We start from the raw sequence: 12947 nt of genomic DNA, 5'->3' as shown, positions 1-12947 counted from the left end.
CACACAGGAATTAAAGCAAATGAAAACCAGGTGTGCATGAACCAAAGACAAAACAAACGGAAAAAGAAAAATGGATTGGTGATGGCTAGTAGGCCGGCGACGCCGACCGCCGAGCACCGCTCGAACAAGGAGAGGAACCACCTTCGGTGGAAGTCGTGACAAGGTATTCAACTGCTGGTTCATTTTAGATATAAAAGAGTAGTATATCCAGTACAAAATAAATTGGGTATTAAGTCAATGCCAACGTTTGGCTGACGCATGCAATCCGTGACATTACAGTTGACTGAGTATGCACGGGGTCCTTGTGACACGTTGATAATCACTATATAATAACATGCATTCAACCGTCGGTTAATTTGACACGTGTTAGATTAGTACCGGTATTCAAGCACCCATGCTCACAAACACAAAGGAAGTCCTCATTCATGTCATATATTTTGTGCCAAACTTTATTATTTTCTGTTCAGCGCTTGTACAAATTCATTTATCTGTATTTACTGTGTGCAAAATGGATAGTAGAACAAAAAATTACCGAACAATACTCCTGAAGGTTTCTTTACAATGCTATATGGTATATTAGATAGTATATGATGAACGTATGGTCATGTCAGACAAGAGATACCGTCTGCCACGCTTCTAGAAAACTTCTCATGGCCTGACAACTTACACTGAGGATGATTTGTCGTTGTGTGTCCACTTGATAAAGTTGAGGCTGTACCGGACATGTTTTTAGCTACTGTCTCAAAGCTGTCGTATTGATCCTGTAGGCCTGCCACATAATGCCTCAATGAACTAACCAAATCAACAGAGTTGCACAAGTCCAGGTCAACTGCCTGCAGTGTAGTACTTGTTTTCTGAAATCACATAAGAATGTTATTCCACATATTGCACAGAAAAGCAATCTTGAGTTTCTACATTTCTTGTTTAGCGCCCTGGCTTCATCACTAGAAGTGAAATGCTGGTTAGTCTCGTCAGATATTTTGTTTGGATAAAGTATACTTCAGACACAGTCCACTAGTTGCTTGTGCTGACCACCTTGTATTAGATAGTTTTCAGTCTCAATCCATTTATTTACATTTGGCTGTAACCCCACAGTAATTGTCTGCCAGCATGAAACGGGTTTTGAGCAATAATTTAAAAGATTATGTACTAAGGTGAAGAACTCCTCCGTCTCAACGCAACAGTTAAAACCACCAAATTGCATGGTACCCACTCAAACAAAGGGTAATCTCTCTCAGGTGCTACTGAAAACCTCTGTAGACTCCTGACATATTGCTAGCAATATCATAACATTGTCCTCTTCAGTTGTTTATGTCAATGTCCATCTCTTGTAAAACAGTTTCACAGAAATCTGAGAAAACGCTCATACCACATGATACCACATGATGAATGTATGTTGGTCTACATGCAACATTTGGAGTGGAATCCACACTGATTGAAAAGTATTTCAATGTCTTTAATTGACTGATCATTTCAATCACCACCTTCTGTCCCATCAGTTCAATATATTCCTTGCAGATCCCTACAGAGGTAAGAGGGATTTCCTTTGTCTGCATTTATGTATTTCTCTATGTGCTTTTAACAAAGGATCACACTGACTTATTAACATACCCAAATCATTTCTATTGTCAGGACGCCCTAATGTTTCACTATGACCCCTGAAGTCTAACGCTGATATAGCGAGAATGAGGCTTGTTTAGAAAGTTGTTGCCTCACCAGTAGGCTTATCTTGCTCCTCTGCTGTCTGGTCAACTGCTGGCGGTGTGATTGGGAGCTGGTCCACATGATCCAGGCTAGCAGCTAGCCCAGTTGCTGTTGTTGCTAATGTTAGCTCATCATCATCGGTGGCAGTGGCTGTTGAACTCTGTTGAGAGGAACTGGAAGCTGGCTTACTGAAATATCCAGTTAGTTTTGGTATCTTTTTTATTAGCATACCTTGGTCCCGGAACTCTTTCAGCCTCTGTCTTTTTTCTTTTGAACTGGCTCAGCTCGCTACAGTGTACATGACTTTGAGGAACATCAAAAGGTAGCCGCCAAATTATGACTATTAGACACAGCTAACCCATTGCGCCAGAGACAATTCATCAGTTATTACAATTCCAAATATGGACAACATTCAATCAGCTGCTGGCAAACCATCTAATTCCATAAAAATAAAAATAAATCCAGGGCCCCTAATTTAATTCAGATTTTTAACTGGACTGAACTACAGTCAAGGTTAGCATGTGCATTAAAACTCCCCTGAGTGCCTGTCTGTCATGCAATGTTGCATACCCAACATGTTGAATATGAACAGCGGAAATCCAACAAAACTTTTTGTCGTTTTTGGGTGAGTTACATATCTATTACCAGGCAATTAATATTGTTATTATGATAAATTGTAAGCATAGCCCTGGGAAGTAGGGGTGATGGGGGTGCTGCTGACCCCCTGATAAATTGAAAAAAATATATGTACCAGTCAAGTTTGGACACACCTACTCATTCCAGGGTTTTTCTTTATTTTGACTATTTTCTACATTGTAGAATAATAGTGAAGACATCAAAACTATGAAATGAAAAAAGTGTTAAACAAATCAAAATATGTCTATATTTGAGATTCTTCAAAGTAGCCACCCTTTGCCTTGATGACAGCTTTGTACATTCTCATCCGGGTCGCCCAGGTTAGGGGAGGGTTTGGCTGGCTGGGATGTCCTAGTCCCATCGCGCTCTAGTGACTCCTGTGGTGGGCCGGGTTCATGCACGCTGACACGGTCGCCAGTTGAACGGTGTTTTTTCCGACACATTGGTGCAGCTGGCGTCCGGGTTAAGTGAGCAGTGGCAGTGTGTCAAGAAGCAGTATGACTTGGCAGGATTTTGTTTCAGAGGACGCATGGCTCTCGACCTTCGCCTCTCCCGTTTCAGCGACGTGACAACACTATAACTACAATAGGATCTCATGAAATTGGGGAGAAAAAGGTGTAAAAAAATATATAATAATAATAAAGGCCTGCTCCTTAACCTGTTAGGGCTAGGGGGCAGTATTGACACGGCCGGATAAAAAAACGTACCCGATTTAATCTGGTTACTACTCCTGCCCAGTAACTAGAATATGCATATAATTATTGGCTTTGGATAGAAAACACCCTAAAGTTTCTAAAACTGTTTGAATGGTGTCTGTGAGTATAACAGAACTCATATGGCAGGCCAAAACCTGAGAAGATTCCATGCAGGAAGTGGCCTGTCTGACAAGTTGTGTTTCATCTTGGCTCTTTTTATTGAAGACTGAGGATCTTTGCTATAATGTGACACTTCCTACGGCTCCCATAGGCTCTCAGAGCCCGGGAAAAAGCTGAACGATATCGAGGCAGCCTCTGGCTGAAACACATTATCGCTTTTGGCAAGTGGCCGATCAGAGTACTATGGGCTTAGGCACGTGCCCAAGTCAACCCCATGCTTTATTTTCTTTCGTCTGTTTACCTAAACGCAGATTCCCGGTCGGAATATTATCGCTTTTTTGTGAGAAAAATGGCATAAAAATTGATTTTTGTCACGCTTGTCGTCGGTTAAAGAGGACCAAAACGCAGCAGGTATGTGAATGCTCATCTCGACGTTTTAATGAATACAAAATGAACACCAAAATAACAAACAGAAATAACGATCGACTGACAGTCTGCAAGGCACAAGGCTAACACAGAACAATCACTCTCAATCAAAGGCAGATAGACAACACCTGCCTTCAACTGAGAGTCCCAACCCCAATTAACCAAACATAGAAACAGACATACTAGACTAAACCTAGAATACCTGAAAACCAAACAGTGCCCAAAAACCCCGGAATACTTAAATCAAATGCCCCTTCAACAAACACACCACCCCGAACCACATAAAACGAATACCCTCTGCCACGTCCTGACCAAACTACAATACCAATTAACTTTATACTGGCCAGGACGTGACAATTTTAAACAGCGGTTGACATGCTTCGAAGTACGGTAATGGAATATTTAGAATTTTTTTGTCACGAATTGCGCCATGCTCGTCACCCTTACTTACCCTTTCGGATAGTGTCTTGAACGCACGAACAAAACGCCGCTGTTTGGATATAACTATGGATTATTTGGGACCAAACCAACATTTGTTATTGAAGTAGAAGTCCTGGGAGTGCATTCTGACGAAGACAGCAAAGGTAATAACATTTTTCATTATAGTAAATCTGACTTTGATGAGTGCTAAACTTGCTGGGTGTCTAAATAGCTAGCCCTGTGATGCCGGGCTATCTACTGAGAATATTGCAAAATGTGCTTTCACCGAAAAGCTATTTTAAAATCGGACATATCGAGTGCATAGAGGAGTTCTGTATCTATAATTCTTAAAATAATTGTTATGCTTTTTGTGAACGTTTATCGTGAGTAATTTAGTAAATTCACCGGCAGTGTTCGGTGGGAATGCTAGTCACATGCTAGTCACATGCTAATGTAAAAAGCTGGTTTTTGATATAAATATGAACTTGATTGAACAAAACATGCATGTATTGTATAACATAATGTCCTAGGGTTGTCATCTGATGAAGATCATCAAAGGTTAGTGCTACATTTAGCTGTGGTTTGGGTTTATGTGACATTATATGCTAGCTTGAAAAATGGGTGTCTGATTATTTCTGGCCGTACTTCGAAGCATGTCAACCGCTGTTTAAAATCAATTTTTATGCCATTTTTCTCGTAAAAAAAGCGATAACATTCCGACCGGGAATCTGCGTTTAGGTAAACAGACAAAAGAAAAGAAAGCATTCGGTCGACGCGGGCACGCACCTAAGCCCATAGTACTCTGAGTGGCCACTTGCCAAAAGCGATAAATGTGTTTCAGCCAGAGCCTGCCTCCTTATCGTTCAGCTTTTTCCCGGGCTCTGGGAGCCTATGGGAGCCGTAGGAAGTGTCACGTTATTGCAAAGATCCTCAGTCTTCAATAAAAAGAGCCCAGATGAAACACTACTTGTCAGACAGGCCACTTCCTGCCTGGAATCTTCTCAGGTTTTGGCCTGCCATTTGAGTTCTGTTATACTCACAGACACCATTCAAACAGTTTTAGAAACTTTAGGGTGTTTTCTATCCAAAGCCAATAATTATATCCATATTCTAGTTACTGGGCAGGAGTAGTAACCAGATTAAATCGGGTACATTTTTTATCCGGCTGTGTCAATACTGCCCCCTAGCCCTAACAGGTTAATCGCCTCATATCAGTCTCATTCTGAAAGCCGCATACTCATTGGATCTGCATGAACCCCAGCTTTACTTATGATTCAGCACTACACAAAATCAGTTTCATTATTTATTTACTAGCTAACTAAATATTAACACAGAATAACATAAACACTTAACACACGAGAAAAAGTCCCTAGCCGACTAACAACAGCATGCCTGCTTGCTGAGGGAGGGGTAGATAGGGAGAGACAAAGAGAGAGTCAAACTTATCGTTGATACATTTGGAAACTACCCTCAAAGTAATAATTTACTCTGCACACGAACCACCTCCCATTTGGGTAAGAGATCATGAATGTATTTACATGTAGATGTCTTTGTTCGTCGTTTCTCTGTTGAAACCAATCAATCCATCTATGGGGAAGTTGTAGTGTCCCGCTTCAGTGTAAGGCTCTGATTGTCCACCACAGGTCACAATGTCCTTCTTCTTAGTTGTCTTGGTCTTGTAGTGGAGTGTTCAAATATAACAGATACTCTGTGATTGTCTGAGATGGGATTTTGTCCTTCCCACCTCGTGTCTTTAGTCAAAGTTCTAGGACCAGTTTTATATGCCCAGCTGCAGAATGGCAATGTTAAGGTCTAATCTTCTTCACCTCGTGTGGAGATTCAAAGTTCTAACCATTTTCAGCCATGTAGCCACAGCTACATGTTTTCTGGTCTAAATGAATTATTCAGGGTTCAGCTCCCGACCACTTTACAGGCCAGTAGCAACCTGGCAATGTTTTGGTCTGGTAGGTGAGTTTATCTTCTCATTTAGTGTTGAGAGTTTCAGTGTTTCCAACCATTTCAAAGTGTGTACCATGGTCTCACGTCTTCTAGTATCTTAATTCTTAGCGAGTCCTTTTAAGCACTCTGGTCGGAAAGGGAGGTTGCATCATACTGACACGCTCTTCTGACCTCATTCGGGCGTGGCTACTTAATGTGCAAAGGACATGAAAAGCCATTAACTCATTGGACAACCAAAATCACATTCCTATCGTAACAAAAATTGTTTAATTGTTCTTCATATTGTATTCACAATTTATTGGATGGAAACTTGACAGCCAAAGGGCTTTTCCTTCCTAAGTTACAGTATTTGGTTCATACAGTTTTTAATAATGTCACAAAATGACAAGCAATATGACATGATTATTCTTTAGATACCCACTGACCATTCCTAACATTCCTATCTTAGAAATATTGTTCCAGTATTCACTTTTCGGATGTTATGGTTTTGGCGGCAAAAGTCTTCTGGGGGACAAAGGCATTCCTTTGATTGATACTGAAGAGTAGGAGGGAGATTCTCTTCCTCCCTAATTGATGACAAAGTCTTAATTAAGCTGTCAAAACCATCCCAGCCCCCTTCTGTGGGTGAGAGGAGTCTGGTCATCGTCGGCCATTTGTAAATCTGATCTGAGGCCTTGGATCCTCAGCCAGGAGAGTCATGACACTTGCAACATTGTATCAACTAACCTATTCCTGGCCCTCAGAGTTTACGCACCAGGGAGCTCCGGACAGACACAGCTGTCTTTGTGCAAAGGAATGTGTTCAGGTAGGCTATTTCCATTGGATATATGAGAGCATGACATTTTGCCAGGCCTGGTGGTTATCTAGGGGGAGAGTGTTGTAAAGATTTTTTAAATACTGTGAGGAAATATCCTTGAGTTAGTCAAACATCATTGACTAACTCATCAACTAACTCGCTGACTACTAACTGAGAATCTCAATTTATGGTGAGCTCAGACAATCAGACATCCAGTTAACCTATGCTCATCCAGTTAACCCCCCCCCCCCCCCATAAATATAAATACAAAAATAAGACTCATAAATATAAAAAAGAAATAACCAAGACAAACTTAAACTTAACCTAAACTTAACCAGAACCCCTAGCCAGTGTTCTAAAGTACTTAAGTAAAAAAAACTTTAATGTACTACATAAGTCGTTTTTTTGGGGTATCTGTACTTAACTTTACTATTTATTTTTTGGACTACTTTTACTCCACTACATTCCTACTCCATACATTTTCCCTGACACCCAAAAGTACTTATTACATTTTGAATGTAATGATTTTTTCCCCAATTCAGACACTTGTCAAGACAACATCCCTGGTCATCCCAACTGCCTCTGAAACAAAGTGTAGTATATAAATACAAATAAAAAAAGATAATTGAATTATTACACTATTACCGTATTGCTAACAACAAACACACAAATAAAACTAAATTGCACAAATCCTATAACACACTTATAAAGAAGAGAACCAGATTATTACACTATTGCACTTCAAACAAGAAACACACAAACTAAATTGCACAACTAATTGCAGTACTAATTGCATTAGTACTGTACAAAGTTATAGGTGCGCTATTTGATAGATTCCCCCGCTCCCTCTACCTCGGGCTTCCACTTGGGAGACCTGAGGTCAACCTACCCCCGCCACCTCCCATTCTCGTACTTCTGAGTGGGAGTCCTTCGCAGGCAGTGGCCTGCCTAGCACTAGCTCACAAACTAGAATCAGGGCTCCTATTCCGACAAGGTTAATTGACCCACAGTACCACATGATATCATTGACATGACGTGCAAATGAGCGAGAGAAAACCGATCGCGCAAATGTGAAATATTATTATTTATTTTTTTTATTGTTTGGGCGCCCCGGCAAGATGCTGCCCTGGGCGGCTGCCCATGTCGCCTATGCCTAAATCCGCCACTGCCCCCCCCCAAACCACGGCATCCACCCTCCACCGTGCTTGTCTAGCCCAGGGAATGGCATCATGCCTGGGGATGAGGTATGGTCCAGGCGGCTTCCATATTTCAGCCTGGCGGTGGCAGCGCTGATGGATGGATTATTAGACGTTTGCCTCCCCTGCTTTGCTCGCTCACTCTGCAGTGACAGAGGTTATTTTCAACCCTGGGAGTATAGTTCCGACGTGGGAGAGGAGGGAATTCTGGCAGGCAGTCACTAACCTGATGGGTGGACTGTGACTGTGTCTCGGGGAGTGTGTTTGACAGAGATGTGTATGTTGGCGTGTTTGTGTGTAACAAGTGTGTGAGCGCGTGTGTGTGTGACACACAGTGATGTTGTGTGTGGGTGTGTCTGTGAATGTGTGACACAGAGATATTCTGTGTGTGTGTGTGTGTGTGTGTGTGTGTGTGTGTGTGTGTGTGTGTGTGTGTGTGTGTGTGTGTGTGTGTGTGTGTGTGTGTGTGTGTGAATGTTTGTGTGTGCTGAGATGGAGGGGAGATGTATGTCATAGGGTCTATATGCACACAGCCCACGCAGTCAAGTGCTCAGAAATGGGGTGTTCAGCACGGCATAGCATATTAGTCTTTCAGGTGGTGTGTTGTTCAGTACTTTCAGCTTGCCCTTGAAATTGATAGAGCCTATGGTCCCTTAAACTTTGCTTTTAGAATATTGTGAGGAAGTTGGTTTATATTGTTTTAGACTATTCAATTTTAGGAAAAAACGTTTCTAGCATGTCAAAAGATGGCACAGAAGTGGTCCATCAAGTATATAGAAAGAGAGAGGTCCAACCTTGACACGGTTTGGGAGCTGCACTTGGTCCATTTGCTTTTAGGGGTGGCTGCTTTATGACTGGCATATAATCCTGTTTTATTGCTCAGATAGGCATATGCTGTGCCCAAAAAAGGATTTAGCGCTGGCCTGCCCAGGGTAAGCAGCTTGTGGGAGCAGCCGACTATTACCTATTAAGTGCACTTCTTTTGACCAAGGCCCATAGGGCTCTGACCAAAAGTAGTGCACTCTAAAGGGGTTCGGGTGTCATTTGGGATCGCACCACTGTTAAACCCTGACATTTACAGAATATTTGGCCACTCCAAATCTCTGTTCGTCTGGGTGTTTATCTCTGTGTTGTTTATGTTCTAACAACATGAGCAGGCCGATTACATATTTAAAAATCTATAAATCTTGAAAATCTCATGAAGTAATTTGCGAATACCTCAAAGGAGTCCATTTTAAGGTCGATAGAGATCTTTTTGATTTGTCAAGATCTGAATTCAACCTGAAATAACCTTAAATCAACCAGAAATCAACTTGAATTCCACCGGAAATAACCTTAACTCAGGACTGTAATGACTAACACCTTTTCTAGATAGCACCACACTCGATGAACAGCTAGCTGTTCTCAGCGCTGCAGTACAAGTGATTAAAACCTAATCAGTTGAAGATATTAATAAAACTAATGTAGCGGATCATCCGCCCCCATCTTAAAAGGAATTTTCCAGACATACCAGAACTGTAGTCTCAGACAAGAGTATACTCTTCAGGCTAAAGGTGGGGAAAATACAACGAGGGTGTCTTATATGCCTTGGCTGAAAACACAATGAATAACATGGGCCTATTGTAATAAATGTAATACAGATAGTATCGCTCTTTATAAATTGACTCCATTCCTTTCTCCACCCCCACTGGCTCTTTATCGCTCCATCCATCAAATTGTTTCTCGGAGCTAAGCTTGCCTCCAACGGTTGTGTTGATGTGTTTGGGGGCCTAATGCCACACAGGTGGCAGACAGGGTTTCCCTATCATTACCAGTATGTTTTGGTCTACGACCCAAAATTATGAAAGAAAACTTTTCTAATATAGCACAAATGTTCTGTACTGTAAAAAGTCCACAGTGGTCCTGGACATGTAATGCCTCTGTCATTTTGTCCATCTTGGCTCAAGGTTTGACAAAGAATGTCTCCAAAATGATATTCATTGACAGACCATTTTTACTTTGTGTACTAATGATTAACCCTCAGCTATCTTGATCCTCTGCCCTTTGTTGATGGTGATGGTGACTGTCCCTCTCTGTCTCTCCCTCTCTCAACACAGTGCTAGTCCTGTTGATCGTCACCATGCGACGGAGGAAGAAGGAGCCCCTGATCCTGGACGAGGAGCGTGACGTGCGCGAGAACATTGTGCGCTACGATGACGAGGGCGGCGGCGAGGAGGACACAGAGGCCTTCGACATGGTCACGCTCCGCAACCTGAAAGTGGTCCGTGAGAGCGGTGGCAAGACCCGCCGTGATGTCACCCCGGAAGTGCCCACCCTCTTCTTGTCTTCCCGGCCACCGCCAGACAATGGCATCTTCCGCGACTTTATCTGGGACCGGCTGAAGGAGACCGACGTGGACCCATCGGCACCGCCCTACGACTCGCTGCAGACATATGCCTTCGAGGGCAGTGGCTCAGCCGCAGAGTCCCTCAGCTCGATGGATTCCCTGAGCACGGACTCGGAGCAGAACTACGACTACCTCAGCGACTGGGGGCCGCGATTCAAGAAGCTGGCAGACCTCTACGGCCACAGCGATGACGGTAACCTCTTCGCCTCTTAGCCCTCGGTTGAGCCTGCCAAACTGTTGGCACGGACAATCTAACAAATGAGGGAAGGAAACTGAAGAATATAAAGAAGGATACAAGAAAGCAAATGTGAGATGACGAGAAGAAAATGCTCTACTCAGAGGATATTTGATTGGTGTATATAAATGCATCAATGTCGGTGAGAATAACCAATAGGATGTTGGTTTTCCATTCAAAATGTTTTTTGGGGGACTGGCAGGATTTTTCAAAGAATGAACTTTGCGAGATTTTGTTAACTAGATTTAATATGATGGAAATTATGCAAAGCTTAAGACGTTGGGATGGGCTTCAGACCCTTTGGAAGGACCTCAACGCACAAATGTCCAGACTTTCTCAAGTCACGTGACGTTCAAATGTGACGAAAACTGAACCAATATCTATGCTCCAGTGTTGTTACAACAGTGACATTATCAAGTACTCCATCATGTCGTGGTCAAATGAAAACATTGCCTCCTTGAACTGGCCCTGTAGTCTGTCACAGGGTTCACTGTGATCTGCAATATTTGTTTCAAATGTATATTTATAGAACAGATTCTCAATTTCTTTACAAAACAAGATAACTCCATATGGAGTTTACAGCAGTTTTTTTAACAAACGATGGATTTGATCAATTCAAGCTTACCGTGGTTCGTGTTCAGTAGGGATCACCGTAGAAAAATATTTTGAAGCAGAAAATAGAAATGAGTGTTTCTTATTGGACCAGTAGTCTCTGCCCCCTTTCTTAAATTTGGTGCCTAACGAACATGGCAATGATCTCTCAACCATTTAGAGTATCAGAAATAATACATTCCTATAAATGTATGTAGACACCTGCCAGGGATGTCCCTTGTCACACTCAAGTTTTTAATTAACATGCTTTAAGGGTCACAATGCTGCTGAAGGGTTTATGAAGTCTCCCTCCATTGATGCAAGGGAGCAAACACCTCTCACTTACGTTGCTCCATTAACAACTTGACACACAGCATGATGCTGGTTTCTAAGAGTTGCAGCGTAACATTGTTCCCCTAGGTCTAAATTGAATGCAGCGTATTGGTATCTCCAACATTCAAAGCTGTTGTGATGTTTGTTTTATGTATCCTATGAGGTGTTCTAGCTACCATGTTGGTTTAAACTGTGTTTGTTTTTTTAAATGGAAACATAGCTATAGCAGCATGGTAAAATACAGTTAATGTGTTGAAGAACATTTACAGCAGCTGGAAAAGTTTTTGATTGAGAGCTCTTTAGGTTTAGGTTTATTTGAACATCTTGGTATAAATGCAGCAACGTATTGACATTGCATTGTATATATAACATAAAACACATGTAAAAGATACATTTAAAAAAAAAAATATTTCACCTTTATTTAACCACGTAGGCTAGTTGAGAACAAGTTCTCATTTGCAACTGCGACCTGGCCAAGACAAAGCATAGCAGTTAGACACATACAACACAGAGTTACACATGGAATGAACAAAACATAGAGTCAATAATACAGTAGAAAACAAAAAGTCTATATACAGTGAGTGCAAATTAGGTAAAATAAGAGAATTAAGGCAATAAATAGGCCATGGTGGCAAAGTAATTACAATATGGCAATTAAAAACTGGAATGGTAGATGTGCAAAAGATGGATGTGCAAGTAGAGATACTGGGGTGCAAAAGGAGCAGAATAAATAAATAAATACAGTATGGCGATGAGGTAGATAGATGGGCTGTATACAGATGGGCTATGAACAGGTGCAGTGATCTGTGAGCTGCTCTGACAGGTGGTGCTTAAAGCTAGTGAGGGAGATGGGAATCTTCAGAGATTTTTGCAGTTCGTTCCAGTCATTGGCAGTCATTGGCAGCAGAGAACTGGAAGGAAAGGCGACCAAAGGAGGAACTGGCTTTGGGGGTGACCAGTGAGATATACCTGCTGGAGCGCGTGCTGCTATGGTGACCAGCGAGCTGAGGTAAGGCGGGGCTTTACCTAGTAGAGACTTGTACATAACCTGTAGCCAGTGGGTTTGGCGACGAGTATGAAGTGAGGGCCAGCCAACGAGAGCATATAGGTCGAAATGGGGGGTAGTGTATGGGGCTTTAGTGACAAAACGGATGGCAATGTGATAGACTGCATCCAGTTTGTTGAGTAGAGTGTTGGAGGCTATTTTATAGATGACATCGCCGAAGTCGAGGATTGGTAGGATTGTCAGTTTCACGAGGGTATGTTTGGCAGCATGAGTGAAGGATGCATTGTTGCGAAATAGGAAGCCGATTCTAGATTTAATTTTGGATTGGAGAGGCTTAACCTCTTACATCTAGACGTTCCGCTAGCGGAACACCTGCTCCAATATCCAATGATAGGCGTGGCGCAAATTACAAATTCCTCAAAAATACAAAAACTTCAATTTTTC

At 42.1% G+C, this 12947-nt stretch overlaps 1 protein-coding gene across 1 annotated transcript in view; it reads left to right on the top strand.

Annotated features, from left to right (window-relative positions):
• Positions 1-11906, top strand: part of LOC106568679 (cadherin-7) — a 152784-nt gene extending 140878 nt beyond the window's left edge. Inside the window, exon 11 of the mRNA XM_014139204.2 lies at positions 10049-11906. Within this exon, the coding sequence (XP_013994679.2) occupies positions 10049-10551 (503 nt within the window). The 3' untranslated portion in view covers positions 10552-11906. The remainder of the gene's footprint in view (positions 1-10048) is intronic.
• Positions 11907-12947: the final 1041 nt, after the last annotated feature.

Source organism: Salmo salar, chromosome ssa14 (genome assembly GCF_905237065.1).
Source record: "Salmo salar chromosome ssa14, Ssal_v3.1, whole genome shotgun sequence".
Classification (NCBI taxonomy): Eukaryota; Metazoa; Chordata; class Actinopteri; order Salmoniformes; family Salmonidae; genus Salmo; species Salmo salar.
This window is presented reverse-complemented; position numbering and strand designations above follow the sequence as displayed.